Source organism: Gallinula chloropus (assembly GCF_964237585.1).
Source record: "Gallinula chloropus genome assembly, chromosome: 1".
In the NCBI taxonomy this organism is placed as follows: Eukaryota; Metazoa; Chordata; class Aves; order Gruiformes; family Rallidae; genus Gallinula; species Gallinula chloropus.
The window spans coordinates 85,889,581-85,910,924 of NC_140085.1; the positions used below are offsets into that span (position 1 = coordinate 85,889,581).

The 21,344-nt window shown below is 38.0% G+C and overlaps 1 protein-coding gene across 1 annotated transcript in view; it reads left to right on the plus strand.

The window, feature by feature from the left end:
• The window catches only part of MAN1A2 (mannosidase alpha class 1A member 2), a gene marked incomplete at both ends in the record, with an annotated part of 140,871 nt that overhangs the window by 88,366 nt on the left and 31,161 nt on the right, over nucleotides 1-21,344 (plus strand). The window contains 3 exons of the mRNA XM_084279553.1: nucleotides 3,718-3,812; nucleotides 6,439-6,562; nucleotides 6,977-7,070. Coding sequence (XP_084135679.1) covers nucleotides 3,718-3,812; nucleotides 6,439-6,562; nucleotides 6,977-7,070 — 313 coding nt within the window. The remainder of the gene's footprint in view (nucleotides 1-3,717; nucleotides 3,813-6,438; nucleotides 6,563-6,976; nucleotides 7,071-21,344) is intronic.

Genomic DNA, 21,344 nt, shown 5'->3' on the forward strand with positions numbered 1-21,344 from the left:
TCTAGTTTATCTGGAAAAGTATTTTTGCATCTTAAAAATACAATGTCTTGTTAGATCTATAATGGGGCTTTAAGAAGACTCAGCTCAGTTACCCCTACATCTTAAGGCTACTGCATACTAAATTCTGTAATTAATGTAAGTGTGAATGCACATTTGAAAAAAGATGGAGTAATCCTGCAGAAACAGCACTTCTTTCAGAGCTTTTGTATTTGTGGTCTCTCTGAGTCCTTTTCTATTATAGGGTCATATACGTCGGAGTTTGTGCTAGCAAAGAAACGATGATCTCCATGATTTATGTACCAATTCCAAAGGTGCTGTGTGGGTGTACAGGATGGGTACAGTGCTCCAAGAGAGACAAAGTACATTGCTTTTACTTGTATGGAAAGTGCACAAGCCATTTGATTAATATGCGGTATGCCTGGAAGAGAAGTAAGCAAGCTGTTTGGTTCTCAGTTATTCTTCTGTTCCCCAGCAGAGTCAAATCATGTCAGTCTTCATAGTTGCAGATGTTGGACAGTGCATTTTTAAAAGCTATAGTGATTATTATGCAGGAGTTACAGTCGTATTTCATTATTAGTTATCCTTATCACTAACTTTTTCCTAATAACTAATTTTCCCTTGCTCAATTTTTTTGTTCTCCATGTCCAGGGGAAAAAAAAATCATTGCTATTCCTTTTTATATACTGAAAAGTCATTATCTTGTTCTCTCTTGGACATCTTTTCTCTGGACTAAATAACTCCAATTTCTTTTTTACAGTTTCTTAATGAGCTCTATTTTCAAGGCATGTATTCATTTTTTTGTTGTTCTTGCCTGTATGTTTCTTGAAATGCATTGTCTGTCAACAGGGAACTGCCAAGGCTGAAATAGAATCTATCAGTTCAACCTGTTTTTAAAAAAATAAAAATACTATATGATAAGTAACAATGTTGTCTGATGCCAGCGTGTTATTTAAAAGCTAGAGCCTGAGGCATTTACTGTAGCTCTTATATAAAGTCTGAAACTTTAATGAGCTCAGTAGAGCACTCTGGTCACCTCTGTAGTCTCTTATAAAAGGCATCTCATCCACCATCACTGGTTCTATTTCTTTTCCCTGTATCTCTCCAAATATGCTCTTCTGATCAATTTGTTTGGATAAAAACCTGTGCAGCTGTGTCTTAGTTCTCACTCCAGTCTGCATAGGGAAATGCTGTATTAAGCACTAGGTGGTTTTCTTAGCCAGAAGCAGTGGTGGGATAGGACTGAGATGGTAGTAACAGAAAGTAAAGACATGTCTTCAGCTGGTTTTTTAGTGTTTCCTTAGGTTCAGTCTTTGATGAGTGGTATATAGAAAGGTAGAATTTTACCTTTGGATGCTATGTCAGTGGTATAGAGTCCTCAACACAGCAGAGGTGACAGGAGGGCACCTCTAATCATAGCAAGTTTTCACAGGTACTGCTGACATTGACAGTTGGACTTGAAACAGTCTATTCTACTCTAACATGGATGTCCAAACTAACAGTAGCTGCTGCCGCCCTGATGCTCTGGTTTGCTCAGTTGCTGAAATGGCTGGCACAGTGACTGCATTGCTTTAACTGTCTTTATCTAGATTCATGCATGTGTTTAGATCAGCTCAACTTTGACTTCATACACTCTTACTAAAAGCTGCTTCCAGTACTTCAGTTTGTTCTCCAGACCATCTAAGTATGCTTCAAATCGATTAAAACCTGGATACCAGTATGTAAATAGTTAGCCATTAAGAATATTCTTCTAGTGAGGATGTTTCTAGGGATGTTTTCCAATTGAATATTCTTACCCTAATGTTTTGATATCTTCCATGAATAAGACGATAATGCATAGCATTTTCAGAGGATGCAGGATATAAAAGGCAAAGGTAAACAAATTGATGCCAGAGATGTCTTTCCAAGCTATGTACTCTTAAACTGGAAGTCATCATTTTGTTCTGGATTAGGTGTTGAAGCTTGTTTGCACTGTAGAGAAACTCCCTTTAGAGAACTCCCTGTAGATAGTTCTGTCTGATCTTGATCCATCTACTACTTAAAATTCTAAGAGTTCTGCATGAATTTTTGACGTGTATTCTTAGATGCAAATCAGGGAGCTTATATGTAACCAGGCCAAGATGGAGGGTTAGGTCTCTACATGGTCACCATAGACTCCACGTGTATTATACCTCTTGCTTATACCATGCCTTCCTTCCTGTTTTGACTTGGTCCTTTATTCAAGGTCAGAGTGTTATCTAAATTTTAGTGCTAAATTTCTACGTATTTTCTCACAGACTGTCTTTTGTCAGTATCTTTGCTAAAAATCATACCAGCCGGATTGCCTCTGATATTTCACAATTCTATCAAATCATATTCTGAGATACCCTCTTTTTCAGTTTAGATACATCCCATCTTACAATTCATTTTGAGTACCTCTGTAAAAGTTCTTTTTCCTGGCTCATTGCTTTCAGATCCACCTCCATCTTTCCATACACCACTGCATCAAATACAATTAGATGTCATCTTTAATATTCTTTCCTGGTTTATTTCATGTCTCGCTAGTCATCTCCTCAAATATTAAGATATTGATCTTTTCCTGCCTTCATGTGAAAAATGAGGATTTTCCCCATTGCTTATTTTTCAGCTACTTTTCAGCTTGCTTCTCCAGCGAGCATCTCTCTTTGTTTTTCTCCTGTAGACTTTTCAAAAGGGAGAAATCCTTTTTATAACTCTTAATAGAGCTGTCCTGTTGTTCTTCATAAAGCTCTTATTCTCAATTACAGAGTATTGGTCAGGTAGTTGATAATAACGTTCCTATAGTATGTAAACATTGCATAAGTTATTTTGGGATATGGTAGCTCTTTTTGTTACATGTTTGTTCAGTGCTTCAAACTCGTGAATAATTTTATCTTCAAATTTAGAAAATACTTTTGCAGAAGCATAGTGAATACTGACAATGAGTTAATTACTTCATAGGATTCTACCAACCATGCCTGCTTGGAAAAAAAATTCTTCTTATAAGCTTAGAAGAAACTTTTTCACAGTTGCTTATTTAGCTAATAAACCTTAGGCTCTGAATTAGGCTGTTACAGATTTATGTCATAAGAGTAAGTAGGGACAACACTAGAAATGAAAGAGATTTCACCCTATCAGTAATTTATATGAGTAGTCAGACTTGAGTGGGAAGATTAAGCCTATAATTAGTTTTCTTATGCATTATCAATGAAGGAAAAGCTGCAGGAAACTCTGTATATATGGCTTTGCATAGATGATATTCATAAAAGAATAAGAACTCTGCACTCCGTATGTTGTTAAAAAGAGGTTGATAGTTTGTAGAAGTTAAAATCCTTGTGTGTGAGGTGGGGGAGCTGTCTCTTTTTAGGTACAAAATATAAAATATGGTTTAAAGACTACTTTAGAAAGCACTTTAAATTCCTAGTACTGGTGGAGGGAGGTGGGAGGAGAATTGATACTCTTCTTTAATAGGAACCTGAGCACTCTTGCTGGAGAGTATGGAATGAAAGAAATGAAAATGACAAGTTTTCTTTTCATGTTCAAATCCTAATTTGAAGTTTGTAAAGTGAACAAGTAAAAACTAAATGATAAGTTAATGTATTTTTTACAATGTAAAGCTTTTCTAATACAAAGAGGTGGGTGGAGCGAGGAAATCTCAGTCACTTCAGTTCTTGGAGATAAACCAGATTTTGTAACTGTTTGCAATTGATCCTACTATCTTAGGTTTTCAAGATCAAAGCCGTGCAACTGGCAGGAAAGCTTCTTCCAGCTTTCAACACACCTACGGGTATACCATGGGCAATGGTGAATCTGAAAAGGTAATGAATGTTCTTTTGTGGGGAACGGTCTTCCCCCTCCCTCCAACTTAAAATTATTAATGGCATATGTTAGTTTTTCTTAGTAGTGGAACAGTACAAGATGCAGACAAATTTGCATTCCTGGCACTTCAGAATAATTTTAATACAGCTCATATCATTCTGTCTATTAACTGCAATAAACTATGGCCATGAATTTTTTCTTCTGATTCTGCAATAGGAAGTCAACATGCCAGTGGAACATACTTGGTATTTAGTCATTAAAGAACCTATTAAAAAATAAAAATGCTTGCAGGCCTTAGTTGAACTTACTGAGCTGTATGTTACCTTTAGAAGCCTCACAATGTTTGTGAAGATGATGTGACTCTGAAGATATTAATTTTACAGTTTAGCTTAGGTGTAAAGGCTTGGGTGCTGAAGTCCAGTGTGGTCCATGGATATGGAGAGACCAGCAGGTGGCTGTTTAGGTCAGACACTAACTTAGGTGGTCTGCACTGCCTTGTGGAAGAGAATTACCTGCTCTAATTTATCTTGCATTGCTTGTTCAGTGCTAGGATTTCCCTCATTTTGAGAAAGTGTTGTTGATGCAAAGCATTTTTAAAATATTTATTATGTTCCTAAACAATAGCTGAACTGGCATGCATGTCTAGATTATATGTACACTTAAGCAATTCAGGCTAGTAAATAGCAGAGAGGTTTTTCAATCGTTTTAAATTGTTTTCCTTTTCAGAGAGATACTTGTTGTGCTTTGTTAGATTGTAAAGTAGTTTAGGACTGCCTTGGGAGCATTAGTCTTACATGCTGTTTTGTGATCAGAAAACGATCTTCACTGTGCTGTCGCTTCTCAGGTGAAGATCTTGGAGCTGTGGTTTGCTTTTCTGTTGGGGCAGGGCATCACCACCCTTGCCTAGTTTTTTCTCCTTTGCCTGTGCTGCACTTTCCCCATTTTTTGGATCTCTGTACAATTAAAGTTATTGGGTTAAATTTCCCTGTGCAGTTTCTGTATGGCATTATGGTTTACTCAGTCTTGTGTTCTTCCTGCAATTTTATACACACTGAAATTCCTCTGTGCAGAAGTGGTTTGGGTTTGTAGGTTTTTGGGGTTGGGTTTTATTTTTTGGGGGGAGTGGGCAGGGGGGTTGTGGTGGGTTTTTTGGTTTTGGGGTTTTTTGGGGTAGGGTTTTTTTTTGGCTTTGTTTAGCCCAGACTTGCACCGTGATTGAATGTTTGAATGGCCCAGGTGGCCGTACACCTCAGACCTCATAGGCATCTGCTTCACTTGCTCAAGCAACGTAGATGGCAAGGTTTAAGAAGCTGCAAGCAGTAGATGCATGGATACTTATCGGTATAACATGTAGGTTGAACATCAGTGCACTCAGGAAGGCAGGACGGGGAAGGAGGATTTGCAGAAGGCCGAAGGGAAAAGATTTGAGTGCCAGAAATTTCCTATGTGCTGGTATTCTTTATGCTTTTACTCTATCAATGTGTACCCAGCCAGCCAGCATCACAGCAGAAAATAGTGGCTGGCATGCTGAGGGGCAGCTACAGTAGCAGGTGTATATGAGAACACTTATCATGAGGCTGACATGCAGTAAAAGAAAGGACCTGAAAGAAGTATTTGGAAAAATTATTGACTTGTGTTTTATTAGCTTTTGTATTCATAATGAAACAGTTTATCTTCTCTTTTTACGAGTGCTGTACCAAAAAAAAACGAGACAAGCTATGATTTTTGACTTTACACTCTGTAAACAGTAGTTAGTGTATTTTAAAAGGTGGTGTTCTGTCTTAGGTAAGAGCTACAAACACTGTTCCATTACCAACATTTTTCCTTTATGTTTCCTCTTTCTAATTTATAATTTTAAAAAGTAACTAAGAAGACATTCCTAATTGATTATGATCTGACCAAACCCTGCAATTTTTTATGAAAAGTAGTAGAATTAATTTCCAGGAGAATGTAGTTAACTTTAGAAATTAGAAGACTTGATCCAGAAAGGTAGTGAAAACTCCCAAATTAGATTAAACCAGAGGTAATTTAGGAGTTGTGATATACCAAGATGGTATCTCTTGGAGTGCAGATGATATGAGGTATACAATACTTTCTGTGGATTCTTTGTGAGCCTGAGGAACTCACAATAATCTGCTTACAATAAACATGTTTTCTTCTGTAGATACAGATAGGGTCTACTCCTGCAATACTAGAGTGTTAAAATAGTGACTCGAAGCACATCCCACACAAGTAAAGGAAATGCAGGAGATGTTTGGCAGAACAAGGAAGTGAATGCTACCACCTTTGGAAGTATACTTGTCTAATAATTGCTTTTGATTCTTAGTCTTGGGAACATACAGTGAATAAACATTGGAGTTTGGGCCCAGCGCTAAGTCATTTTATTTCTGTTGACATCAAGGTATTGTATCATTCAATCACAGGACTTTTTGTTGATGAGGTTATGGTACCTTGTTACCAAACCACTGAATAAAATCGCAACCCCTGTGGTCTTAAGTATGGGTTAATATTTTGCTGATAGTTGTTTAACTTGCTATCGTGGTTGTCACTAGTGCTGTGCACAGTAATTCTGATTTTTTTTGTTGTTATTTTCTCCTTTTTCTATGTGTATTTGTTGGAATTCAGCGGTGTGGGTCGAAACTGGGGCTGGGCTTCTGCTGGCAGCAGCATCCTTGCTGAGTTTGGTACTCTGCACATGGAATTTGTCCACCTCAGCTATTTGACAGGAGACCCTGTATACTACAACAAGGTGGGCCTCAAATTCAGTTCTTTATCTTTCAGGTGTATTTTATAATGTTTCATCTTATGTTGCATTAAAGGGAAAGTAGTTTCAATATAGAATGCTATTTGCGTTCTTGTTAGCAGGTAAATTTTTTCATACTTGTATTTCTGTTACCAAATAGGTGATTCCTTCAAGTAGAAATTTATGACAACACAGGTTTTCTTATTTGTTTCCTTTAAAAATAATAATTTTTAGACATGTTTATGTAAGCAGTCTTTTAAAACCAGAAACATTGCTAATCTGAAGGAAGCCCTCAAGAAAACTTTTGGATTCAGATTGTAAAAAAATTACTACTAAAAAAGAAAACAAGGTTAGATTTAACTAAGTGCAGAAAGCAAATAAATGTTGTTAGAGGTGATCCTGATGCTTGATTTCATTTAGGTCATGCACATTCGGAAGTTACTTCAAAAAATGGATCGTCCTAATGGACTTTATCCAAATTATTTGAATCCAAGAACAGGCCGTTGGGGTCAGCGTAAGTATGCTTTTATTTATTCCTATCTAAAGCTCTACTTCTTACTTTGTTGCTGAGATGGACGTCAGAAAAATTACTTTGTAGGGTGGGATCAGCATTGCTTGAAAACATGCAGCATAGAAGAATTATTTAGCCTTGAGATCTGAAACCATTTTTTTTCTCTTGCTCTCTCAAGCCACGCAGCTCGGTTTTTATAGTACTTTGTGAAAGCAGCTTCCTACCAAACCAGGTGCTTATCCTTACTTTTATCAGCCAATAAAATCTTCGGTAATAAAGAATGAGACTGTAAATAGTTTCCTCTTTTTGGTTTTGTTCTGCAAGCCATCTGGTAAGTGGATTACTGTACGGTAACGTAAAAATAATGCATCCTTATGGTGGTTAAATTTCAGCTCCTTCACTTAGTGTTAGGAACTGACATTTGCAAACATCATTCATTTATGTAGTGGCGTATAAAATAGCATGATGAACCTACCTATAGATCCTGCTGGTATCAATGTGTGTCTTATATTAAAAAAAGCTCAAACAAACCTAAAAAACCCCTCACAAACCCAAACCGACCATGCTTTGGAATGGAAAGGAAAAATGGTTTTATTGCTGACAATGTAAGTGGGGAGATAAAGCATGAAGACAGAGACACAAATATGATTCCTTTTCTTAAAGTGGTTCTTCCAAGAACAGTTGAGTAGTTTAGTGCTTTCGTAGTGGGTGTGATAAAATAGAATCTTTTTCTTCAATGTTTCTGTTCCTATTTCTTTTATGAATGCAAGTTTATTCAGGAAAAACAACCAAGATGATCTATTTCTGTCCTGTTTGACATCATTGACAGCTTTTGGGAATTTCAATGGTTGTCTGTAAATATCCAGCATGACATGTTCTGGCTTGCAAACTGAGAATTTGCTTCTGACTTTGAGCCTGGCATATGAGGGAAATTAATGCAGCTGTTGTTGCAGTGACTGTGAAAAGAGTTGTCTAATTCCATCGTTAAGGCAAAAATTCTCTCCAGAGTGTTTAATATCCTTGCGTCAATAGTGACACCTTCTGAGACAGACACGTGGATTGATGAGAGAAATTCTTCAGACAAATTTAGGTTTAACAATGCATTCATAAAAAACAGGTCAAATACAAATATTTACCTATTACTTATTTATAGACAATGTAATGTTCTTCTGAAATAAGCCTAATCATTTGCTTCGGCTACTTTTATAGTAGTCTCATGTGGTAGATCACCGGGATTCTTTAGGGGCTTTTTGGTGGTTGTAGTAATAATACTCAGAATTGGCAGCTCTTGGGAAGAAAACAGTCCTGGTCTGAAAATAAACTGAAAATAAACATACACTGAAAATTTTAATTTTGCAGAAGTTTGATGCAGCTCAAACATACTGTTTAAATTAATTTTGAAAGATAATATGTTTGGGACTAAAGTTTAGGATTACAGGCTGAGACTTATGTTCTTAGGATAAAAAGTACAACTTTCTAGAGCCTTTAATTTTGCTGTGCTCTCATTAGCCAATAACACATTTCCTGGAATTTGCTCGGGAAGGGGGGGTGTTGTGGGGGTTTTTTTTGGTTGATCGGGTTTGTGGATGGCTTTCTTTTGGTTGGGCTTTTTTGTGGGGGGTTTTTTTGTTGTTGTTAGTTTTGTTGGTTGGTTGGTTTGGGGTTTCTGAAGTAAATAAGCTTCCAACTGCAGATGACGTTCTGATAGTGCTTCTAAGATTCCCCAATGTGACAAGCATTTGTTAGCCAACCTCAAAAAGTTTTGTGGGGGCAGAATAACAAGAATTCACAATTCTGTTTTTCTGTCCACAAACCAGGATGGAACAGTGAGAACTTGGCTTTGTTGTAGACCTCATAGGCCACTACAAATACATTCACTGAAGAAAGTTAAGAAGCAAAGGTACACATGCACTGGAACATATGGGCTGAAATAACTGAGGCTTAGGCAGGAATTTTTCTTGATTCTCCTGCAGAGGTTGTATCCTGCATCACAGAAATCGGTTAAGTAAGGGTGATGCCTTCACGCACTACACCTCAGTTCACTAGAGGACTTATGTCAGAGTCCATGATACTGTTACTGACTTCAGTCACTTTGTTGGTATTAAGGGCAGGCAGGGCTTTTATGTCCTCTTCAGAAGGTAATTTCAAAGAACATTGTGTTTGGCTTGTTATATACTTTAGCAATGGAAAGACTGAGACAATGGAAAGAGTAGGAAAGCATAACTTTTCTTCTTTCAGTTGCTGGGAAAGCTGCCCTTTTCGTCTTTGTTGTGACCTTTAGTTTGATGCATTCTATCTTGTACGAAGTACTTGCTCCAGATAGTTTCTGAGAATTATTTCAGAACTCTTTATTTGCCTGGATACTTGTAACTCTTGACTCTGACCTTTCTAAGTTTTCTTTTTGGTTTGGGTTTCTTTTTTCTTTTTCTTTTCTTTTTTTTAAACTTTTTTTTTAACCTCCTCAGACTTTGGGCTCAATTCTAGTTAGGTTTTCTGTTAATCTGTCCCAACTAAGTCATCAGAGGTGTGAAATAGGTAAAATCTACACTGTTGAAGAAATACAGGATTCAGCTGCTAAATTGTATAGTGGTGGGTTTCTTTTCTATTTCAATACCCATCATTCTAGCAGTGGGTATATATATATAAAAAAATACACTTCTGTACAGAAAAAAGATATACTTCTGTACCATTTTCTGTTTAATTTTGTTCTAACATGCTGATAAGTAAACTTGAGTTCTTAAAGACAATTCTTGTTGCAAGAGAGATTTGTAGAAGAGAATAGAAACCTCAGACATTTTCTGTGGCTTTGGTGTGGTCCCACAGGACTCTAAACTGGATGTATCTCTGCTTGCAACAAGAATTCTGTGGAAAATTTTTGATGCCTTCTACCTTGATAGAGTTTTTTGATGCCATCTCAGAGGTATTTGCACAATGAGCTCAGCCATATCTTCATTTTGTATTTTAACTAAAAAAACACACAAGGATTGCATATCCACTTTGATATGCAATCCCAAGTATTCAGTGTTACTGTGAGCAGCTAATGTGCTTTTGAAATACCTCATTTAGAAATCTTGCCTTTGTTTTTTTCTCTTTGCTCTGGAGATACAGCAGCATAAATCACTGCATATGTAAGTAACTTCTTAGCAAATGCCAGGTGGTATTGAGTCTGGCTGGTATGGAGTTAATATTCCCCATAGCAGCCCTCATAAAGCTGTGCTGCCTATTGGTAGCTAGCAAGGTGTGGATAACACATCAGTGTTTTCAGTACTGCTGAGCAGTGTTGGCACAGCATCAGGGCTGTCTCTCCTACATTTCCCCCTCACCAGTAGGCTAGGGGTGGGCAAGCTCTTGGGAGGGGACATGGCCAGGACAACTGACCCAAACTGACTAAAGAGATATTCCGTACCATATGATGTCTGCTGAGCAATAAAAGCAAAGAGAAAGGAGAAGGAAGGGAAAGCATTTGTTACTTAGGACTTTTGTCTTCAGGAGCGGACTGTATATATAGCTGAAGTCCTGCCTCGTGGAAGGTGGCCAGGAGTCACTTGCTTAATGGGAAGTAGAGAATAAATCTTTTCTTTTTCCTTTGCTTCTGCATGCAACTTTTACTTTATTAAACTCTCCTTATCTTGACTTCAAGATTTTTCCCATCTTATTTTCTCTCCACTGTCGATTTGAGAAGGGGAGTGGTAGAGCGGTTTGGTGGGCACCTGGAATCCTGCTCTGGTGAGGAGGTTGGACTAGATGATCTTTCAAGGTCCCTTCCAACCCCTAACATTCTGTGATTCTGTGATAATCCAGCCTGGGTCAACCCACCACAACAGTCTCAACATGCTGACTTTCTTCTTTGAATCTTGGTATTTGCAGAATTCATTCATGTTCACGGGTACCAAGACATATCCAAGTTGTCTGGAGTCAGAGAAAAAGGGACACTGCTCTTTACATATTTAGGGTTCTTGGATGAAGATGATAAGCTAGTATTTGGACAGATCTTTCAGTGCCATTAGGGATCAGTAATTGTTACAGGTTTTTTCTGTACCTCAGAATATTTCCATTGTTAGCCTCCACAGATCTTAGGTCATGTTGCTGTATCTCATCTGGTTTTAATCATTTAAACATATGCTTGAAATGTATATATGTAGCCTGTTCTCTTCTTGCCTTAGGGGAAGGGGAATGGTGTTTATAATATGTTGCAACCTTGTCACCATCCTTCTGATGTTAGGATCTAGGCCTGATGAGTCATTTCTGCTGTGGTTTGATTTATCGGAGTGCAGGCCTTTTGATCTCAATATAAACAGCATGTTCTGCAGTTTCACTGTTGGAGAATGATGTTCTGGGGACAATACCCTGAAACCTGCAGGCTGTCCTTTCACTCGTTGTTCTGCTGTTTCTGCTGGTGTTTACAAAGATGTGCTTTCATTCAAACTAGTCAATGTTTCTGTTACAAATAACTAAAAAGGCATAACCAACTAGTAAAGTAACTTACCAGTGAGATAGTAGTTATGGTTTCAAGAAGAATGTGATTGTTGCTTCTAGGCTTTCAACAAGTTGTAGAGTCAAATAGTACGACATAAATGTGATCTGTAGCTATGTCTTTGGAGTGTTTACATTTTTGTGAATATAAATTTCCATGTGCATTTAATGCATTTGATACAGCACTTGAAGAAGGGCTCAGGTGAGAGATTACCATCTTTCTTTTTCTGCCTGCCTTGTGAAGCAGCAGCCACCAGCCAGGGTCAGAGGCTGCAGCAGACAGGGCTGCACAGGGACTGCTGCTATTCCATCCCATAATTTCTTTCTGTTTGAATGCCATAAAGCCCATACCTAAAAGCTGGCAGGTGAATGGCTTACTGGTCACTGCTAAATCTCCATGCTTTCCAGTGGAAATTCTTTGTAATACGGCTGTACATGACCGGACCCTTACTGCTCTGTGGCAGCAGTGGAGTTTATTATACCCTGGAGGAAGAAAATGATGTCATGTGTAGGCTAAATATTTGTGTTTAAGCTTGTAACATACAGGTATTATTACAGCACGAGAGACATGACAGACAGCTTTTTAATGGATTCAGCTCAGAATCTGTCAGCTCACTGGGGCTTTTGCTAGAAGGCAGATCTATAATGCCCACAGGAATGCTGACAGATTCAATTTTTACTTACAGACTAAGGTGATGGTCCAGTAGGAACAAGCGATTTGCAATGCTTCTGCCTTGGGGTTTGAGTTTCTGTAAGACTGAAAGGAAAATAGTTGGCAAGAAGCATTTTCTAACCTCTCACATTAACCTGCAGCTAACTTCATTAGCTTTTAGTTTCACTTGGTGAGTGGTTGGTATAGAGGCAGCATCAGAACATTGAATTTAGATTGTTTTCAAAAACAGTGGTGGTGCTTTCTAGAGAAGCCTGCTAAGCTAACAATTAGAATGTTAATTAAAAGCAAGAATTTTCAGAATTCTGGAAATTAATTTGTACTGATGAAAGATTTTTTTTAAAAAGAAAATAGGTTGAGAAAATTTTAATTCTAATTTGCATTTGCAAACAGGTTGGATAAGAATACTAACTGTAGAACAGTAAGAAAGAAATGAGCATTATTGCAAAGTCAGGACATGCCACCAGTGTTTGCACATTTCTGTAAATTGGCATTCTTCCTTTCTACTTTCCAATACCAAGAATAAATTACTGCATTTCATCTGGTTCCAACATCTCTTGCAAGTAATAACATTACTGAAGGGGAACTCAAATCTCTCTGGTTTCAAATCTCACTTCCTGCACCTGGGCTATGTGTGGAGTTACCCTGGTTGGTTATGGAAAAAAGTTGTGCCAGTTTAACTAAAATTGTTTTCTAGACTATATAAGGCAAGAAAATAAGCAGAAATACCTATTCTGTGATAGTCTTACGTGTTTATTGCCGCTTATGATATGTGAGCACATTAACAAGTTACTGTAAAGTAAGCTACCATGTGAATTTACTGTGCATGAGCTAAGCATTGCTGTTAGGGATGTAATAGCAGATACTGAAATTGCCATCACTGAATGCTTGATGCGATGAACATTCAGGCTGCAGTCTGTTCCACAGTGCTTTGTTCGTGTCCCCTTACCAGCAGCAAGCCCCTTTAGTCAGACTGGCCAGTGGACGAAGTTAAAAGCCAGATGAAGGGCAGTCTGTCAGCACATTTACAAGGACTCAGCAGCAGCACAGTATCAGTGGACACGTGTATTTGATGCACTAATTTAAATGCTGTCCTTCATGTACAAAGTGATGACTGTCCTCTAGAGACAAATAAGAGGATTCACACAGGTGAATCCTCTGCCTTGTTACACACACTGCCTTAGCACTTTTTGGTGATGTTCTCACTTTCTTGTGGTTCCCTGCACCTGTTACTACAGAGCAACCAAGGTGGCGGAATGGGACAAATTTATATCCTCTGTTCCCTATTTGTTTGTGCTGTAGACTGGCCTTTAAATAAACCAAATCAAATACCTTTGTGGACATGCATATTTCAATTTCTTCAGGTAGTCTTTAATTTATAACAACAAATGCTCAAATTAAAGCAAACCAAGCACTTTTAATTTTAAAATACTATTTAGGGAAGGCTTCTGTGTATTTAATTTAATTGGATAAGATTTACACTTCTGTTAAAATGGTACCATTTTTACACGTAGGAAAAAGAATAAAACCAATTTTCAATTATTGTCATTAAATCAGTGCAAAATACTGAGTGAATGTGCCTAAATTTTATGCATGCTTATGCAGCTGTTTTTTAGGCTAAAGCTCTTGGGCTGAGCTAGATAATTAACTGAACTGCTTAATTTAAACTCTTGCAGGTAACAGACAAACCATGAGTAATACACCCAATCTGTTTTCATTTGTGATATGACATTGTATCAGACACAAAGCACCATCTGTCTGTATTTGTTTTCTCTATTTAAAGGGAAACTGAAAATAAATTTGATCTAAATGTTTGTAATGGATTTTGTTAACGACGTTAAGAAAACCACTGCATCCAGCAGACTCCCAAGACCTAGAGATTCCTCCTTCCCTGCTACTGAAACCCAGTCAGCTGCAGGTCTCTATCTCAGTCTGATGGATGTGGCTGCTGATGTTCCCATTTGCCAGTGTAGCAAGGCTGAGGATGTATCCTAGAGAGGTGCCACACATACACTGACGACACTAATGTGCCTGCCTGTACAGCTGCAGGTCTCCTTCTCCTCATCAGCTCTTCCAGATTGAAGCTTGCTAATGAATTGCACTTGTACACAAGATTAAATTCACTGGGGAAAAAACACACACAAGGGGGTTTCCAGTTTCTTGTACATAAACCTAGGTCCCTGTGACCCTCTGTGTTTTCTGCAGTTCCTGCTACCCAGACCTACTGGGCTGTGTGACCTGCAGCCCCTTTCTCCAGTTGCTGGTATTCTGACCTTGCAACATGCATCCCAGTCCCACCAGTTACCAGCACCCAGACCTCTCCTGCATGCCAGGCTCCCCAGGTGCTGACACCTAGACCTGAAAGCTCTGTGACCTTTTCTGCAGCTGCCAATGTTCACACCCTGCAATGTGCACACAGAGGATAGTGAATGGGGATTACATGCAAAATGAAGGATGTAAGAAGATATGGCAGACTGTGCTGGTAGGGTGCAGGACTCAACAAGCATTGTGTTCTGCAGCCTGTTTATGTGTGACCAGGTCCTTTTAAGCCATTTCCTCTCTGTTTTTCTCTTTCTCATTCCTCCCCGATCTACCCCGATCCTTTCCTTTCTCTCTCTTTGCCTGGAAATAGCCCATAGTAAGTTTTATGTAAAGCCAAAGGCCCTTTCAGCTGTTACATAAATACTTTTGCCCAGTCCTGCAAGTCCCCTCAAATATCTCATAATGGTGTTGACAGTCATATTTCCTCCTCCTTATCAGTTACAAAGTTCAGGTTGACTCTCCTAGGCTGTGCCCAAGCAATTCCTTTAGTGGCCCATCAGTAAGCAGCGCGAGAGTTCTGGCTTGTGCTATTGCCTGTTACCTCCTGCTTATTAATGTCTGTATTTAATTTACCCATTTCCTTGTCATTTGTTTGGGGTTTTTATACTGAATAATTCTTACCCAGCTAACTTGATGATGAAGGTACTCTCACATTCTGCATATTCGCATGTATGCGAATGCCAGTACTAAGAATAATCAACATGTCACCTGAAGGATATAGTCTTGACATTGTGAGTCCTATTTAATATGTAGGAAGAATGGCTCACTTGAATGCATACTTTCTAAGGTGCTGCAGAGATTGATATTTAAATCACTGTTGTAATTTCTGTTGTTGGAACTTCGTTGAAACAAGAGACCCCTTCAGTCTTGGCATCTATCTCGGGGAGGTTGCAAGGTGAAATGAATAATGCTGAAGAATGAAGTTGTTTTTCAAAAGATTTAAAAAGTGCTCAGATAAATATTGCAGATAAAATATAATTGTGGCATAAATTAACAGGTTATTGGTTTAGTTACGGGTAGTGAGAAAGATGCTGGTATTGGAAAGTTCCTGTCCTTGCTGGCTGAAACTGCTACTGTTCTACTTTAACTATGAAGGTTCTTTGTGTTTTCTCCCCCACACCCTTACATTGTTTGTTTGCTAGATGTCTTGTTTAGCCAAAGTAGTGTCTTAAATTATATCTGTTAATAACCCTCTGTACAACACTAAGAAACCAGTAAAGCCAAGAGCCATGAAAAAAAATAAAATTGTGAAATGTAAACTCAAGTTCTGGCTAAGTATCCATAACCTGAAAGAAAGTGAAGGGAATTATGTTAAATAAGCCTGCATTTTCCAAAGAGTATTTTATGGAACTCTTCAGATAATTACCTTCAATTTTGGACTTCTGGATAATAGTTTCTAATACTTTAATTCTTCAGTGATTTTTTTTCTCATTTGGCATAAAGAAAAGCTTTCTTTTTCTCAAATAGAAATGGTGCGTGATTATAATTAATTTTATCTGTTGTAGTAGTAGTTCCCAACCTGACATCATCTTTGCACATTTATTTGATTTAGCAAGTAAATTTTTTTTTCAATTGTGGTCGGAACATCAGTTATAGAACTGGACATATGTGATCTATGTGATGCTTAGTTTGGAGATTGATGCAAGCATTTATTATGGTGGGGATTTTAATTTCCTATCTGCTTTCAGTTGAGTACCTTGTGAAAAAATAAAAACAAAACATGATTTCTCTAATCATGCAGCAGTAGGCATGCATGTACCAGTTGCAAGATGAGGAGCTGTTTAATTTTCTTTGCTATCTTGGCAGATGTCCTTAATTTTTCTCACCAAAATATTCTGCCTTGTTCTGTATTTAGGAACATGCATGTGTTTTGAATAGAAAATAGTCTATGTAGTCTCTGCTGGGGAATTCCCCTTGCCCTTTTGCTGTACAACCATGTACAAATGTAATTAACTATGTTCCAAGAAAAGGCTGCATTCAAATTTGTTTATTCATTAGAAGCCAAGAGCAAGTTAATATGTTAAAACTTTGTTTTAATGAAATACAGTAGAGTTGTGCGTTACAGGCAATATGTTTTTATAAGTGTATGAGGTTAAGATGTTTTGCTGGTCTGTTGAGCAAGATGATGAAAATGCTGAACAAATGAAAGCTTTGTTTGGGGAGTTAAAAATTCTAGCGTTATTGGAAGGTTAAACATGTATATAAATTATGCATTTGAAAAGAAGCATCTATAAATAATTCCTAAAGAAAGGATTTGGATATGGTGTAACTGGGTTTTGAAAGTGCTGACGTACATAGCTGTGCAAAGAGATGAATATTTTATTTTGCTGTACCACCAAACTGTATATCACTGTCTAGAATTTGAAATCTGTCCCGCTATGGCTTTATTTTCCTTAATGTGAATTCAGTTAATTAATCTGTATTAACAGACTCCAGCATGTTTTAGGGTACCACTTGATATTCTTCAGAGTTTAAATAATTGGCTTTGAAGACAGCAAACTTAAAATGATTGTGGAGTAAAAATCTAGCCTTTGACAGGTGCTCTGTGAATATTTAAGTTTGACCCGTGGAATCTCACAATTTCTGTAATAATTGTTTTTTGTACTAGGATATCACTGTACCTCATCTGTATTTTTGAACCATTCTTGACTGACTTATTTCTTATCAAAGGGAAGCCTATCAGAGTCTAATCACAAACTTGTTACAGATTTGTTACAGTTGCTTGTTTCTAATTTATGCCTTCTGTATCACTTGGAGGCTGTTCTCTAGACTGCTAAGATTCGGTTGGCACATCACAATCCATTTCTTTTCATTCTGTCTTGAGTGTGAGACTTCATATTGTGAGTTATATGTGGAGATATACCTGCTGGTGGTCACACAAGAAACATTTGGCAATAATGAGGGGAGAGTGTCTATAGTTTTGTATATACATTCAATCGGGCATTGAATGTATTTTCCTGATGGGTTCTTTTAGTCATCAAGTAACATTGGGAGCTGCACTGTCCTGTACCTGCAAGGTAAAATACCATCTCATTTGGAGATCTATGAGAAGATACAGCTGATCTTTAATTGCAAATCACACACTAGCAGTGTGAGGGATGGTGGTGAATGCAGTCCAAATGTAGGGTGTGGTGGCTCAGTCTAAGTCTGAGTAAGTTTTAGAGTCGACACAATTTCCTATCACTTACAGAGTGACCAAAACTACCTGTGTGTGCAATTCAGGCATCTGTCATGGATGTATAGATACAAGTCTAGGACAAAGACACATGCAGACTAATATGGATTTATATTGCATGTGGTGTAATCCACAAGTACATCAAAGCGAGGAGTGTCTTTCACTGCTTCTTTGAATCTGTCTTGACTGTCAGTATTCCTGTGTTTCATTGTGCTACATGTATATATATACATGTGTAAATAATGTGTGTAAACTGCTACAGTTTTGATACAACTTGGTATCAAAACCAACTTAGTTAAAACTTCCAGAGCAGGTCAGATTTGCGCAGACTCCAGACTTGGCAGAAGGGCAGGTGTGCTCTATTCAAGTGGAAAAATCAACTTTGGATGATAAAAGACCGCCTTACTTTTCAGTAAAAGCACCAATGTAAAGGTTCAATGTGTTTTTTACTTTTACAGCACATAGACTGGACATATTTTGTTGATTGATCTTTAATTTATGAACACATCTGCAAAGTGATGACCTAAATCCTTCCAGAATTATAAATAATAGCTGGAATACTGTAAAATTTCAGGAAAGTTTGAATACAAAAAGGAAAGTATTTATTCCAGCTATGAATTCCTGAGTGTAAAAGGAGAGCCTGTTGTAAGATAGCAAATTAGGATACTCCTTTGACATTACAGAATCAAAAACTACATTCACTTTGAAGGTGTGCTTTGGTTCTAACAACATGAGTTACCTAAATATATTTATTAGTTGAGCTAGTTGTACTCACTGGGCTGCTTCAAATTATTTCTTTTGCCTTTGCATACACTTGAATTGTGCAAGTTTGAGAATTTTAATCTTTAGTTTGATAATCACTACTGTTCTAGGAAGTAATTTTGCTTAATTTTATTATACAAGAAAGTTGTAGCACTTCTAATTAAGATTGCTCAACACTTTCCATTAAGTGATTGTGTTTTCAGTTTCTTGCAGCTGCCAAACTTCAGATCTTCCAACTGGAATATTCTGTCTGCCTCAAGCTGTTTTGGTGGGTTTTTTTAAACAGCTTTTGACAAAAATGCTTGAGCTATTTCTAAATGAAGCATGAGGTGAAGTGTTAGTGTACCCAGATTAAAGTTTGCTTTTTTCCTAAGTGTACAGTTAAGAAACTCAAGAACCATCACATTTTGGATGTGACATACTATAGGAATTATTTGTTTCATGATAGCTTGAAGAGAAAACCATCGATATTTTTCCAAGCCTTTGAAAAATATTCACATCTACTTACTCCATATGGAGTTCATATTTAGAGCTCAGCTGCTACGTTCTTTAGAGTTCTGTATGTACTGAGAAGGCGTGACCACGGATTCCCCAGGTTGGAAGGAGTTGAGGTACATTTTTCTTGTTGCTGGAGTCTGTTGTGGTACTGGACAGTAGAACACCAAGCATTGTCTGTTCATCTGTCTCCTAACTTACAAATGCTCAGCTTGCAACCCTGACTGTTCTTTCACTGTAGTTCTGTTATGTGACAATCTGCATGTTTTCTGAGAAATTCACATGCTGGTAATGTGTTCCTTGGTGGTAAATGATTCATAGCAGACTAAAAATTGCATCTCCACCTCCTTTTATCAGGGCTGCCTCTGCTGCAGTTAATTTACAAGTGTTTGCACTTTTAAGCCTTCCACTATGGCTTATGGCATCCTTAGGTTGAATTTCCACTGTGATTTGCAGCAGCTGCCATTTCCAGGGCCTCAGCTCTCTGGATTAAAGGATTAGGAAGGGAGCTTGCACCTATTTGGAGCAGCTGAGGGGCACTAAGCCCAACTACATGAAGTAAAAATTGAACTGAAATTTAATCAGAGCCACTCTGAAGACAACAGAACAATTCTTGAAAAGCTTTCTCCAGAAAGGTGGCTCCTGCAGCAGTGTAAGGCCAGTTGGTACCCTGAACAGCTAGTGGTGATGGGGTGGGTGGATTTCTTAATGAAAGTTAATATTCACTTAATCACTTCACTACTGCCTCCTGATCACTTGTCGTTTCTGCTCTTGAACTCCTGTCCTAACATATCACAATAGCACTTTGTCAAAGATGGAGTGTTTGTGATCTTTAAGGAAAATCAGCCTCCTTTTTTACAACTTTGGTCTTTTGTTGAAATGTAGTTGAAAGTTTGTCCCTATTGGTGTTTCCAGTTTATTGCGTATAGCACTCTAGGCAGGCTTAAGTTAGTAGTTTTCCTTTACTTTAGACTCATAACTAACAATTTCAGTTCTAAGACTTGAGTTTGTATCACATATTGCTAAATTTCTAATTCTTACTGTGTTTGTTCTCTAGCTGTCTGTACTTTAAAATATTCAATCAGTGTTGTAGTTACAAATTCCTGAATTAAAAATACTATCATCATCGTTGATCCTCATCCCCACCTGCTTGTGCTTATGTGCTGCTAGAATGTTGTCTCACCATACTACTTTTCAGCACGGCAGCCTGTGCATGCTACACCTACTTCTGCTCAACATTTTATTTCATCTTTTTCATTCTGTGTGCAGTAAATTATGCGTAAGCTTTATGGATGCGATAGGAGGACAGGAGGACATGCCCTCAGGTCAGGAAGAGACAGTGGCTCGCTACCCCTGTGCTCATGGGTAACAGGAAGCCTCCCCCTCAGGTGCTGTGACTGCAGCATCACTTCTGGCATGATCTGCTGCTTTTAGAACAATGTCTGGCTTCTCTCTTCATTCCTGCTCATTGCCAGGAAATGACAATTGAACAATTAAGGCACAAAGCAGAGAGGGTTTAGCGAATCCTGAACTCTTTTTAATTTGCCTCATTAAGCTGTTGTTAACTACTTAAAGCCATCTGCTTAAAAATAATTTACACATCTTAAGTTTGCTCTGGAGAGCAGGTAGACCTTCATTAGAGCAGGTTTTCTTATTAATGTTATCTTTAGGGGTCTTTCAGTTGTTGTGGAAAATGTTTTATTGCTCACTGAACCAAACTTTCCCTGTAAACAAAAGGAAGTGGCACATGTTTGTAACCTGCCATATGCGGCTATAACCGGGTTCTTGGGAACCTCTGCTGTTCATTTAGAAACTGCGGAGGAAGTTATTTACAGCCATTAGGAAGACCTGGGTATGAGAAAGGAGAATGAGTTATGTGAATGCCTAGTATCCCTATTATCTACTACCCTTCCAAGTATTAGGCCTGGAGAAGGACAGCCAGATCTGTGTCAGTTCCTCAGCTGTAATTGAAGAGGGGGAACCCTGATGCCTATACCCTGAAGAGCTAGCCGAGCACAAATGAGTTTGTCTCCCCAGATTTGTAAAGAAACAAAATCATTTGCAGAGAACAAGAGTCTCCCTCCTATCTCAAGCTGCAATTCATTGTCATTTCTGATAGCATGTACATTTCTTTCTGACCTGCTCTGTATTGCTGTGCTTTGCTGTGAAATCATCATCCTGGTTCCCATCAGAGGAGACTGTTTCACCTGTGAGCTAATGGATTGCTGATACAAATAAAATGATTTGGAGTGAAATTAGCTTTAGAAATATTAGATAATGATGGCGTGAGAACTTAAAAGAAGAGCCTCCACTGAGTCTGTGGGAAGGAGGAGGATGGGATCTTTGGAATATTTGCTGAGACGATATTTGACTAAATATA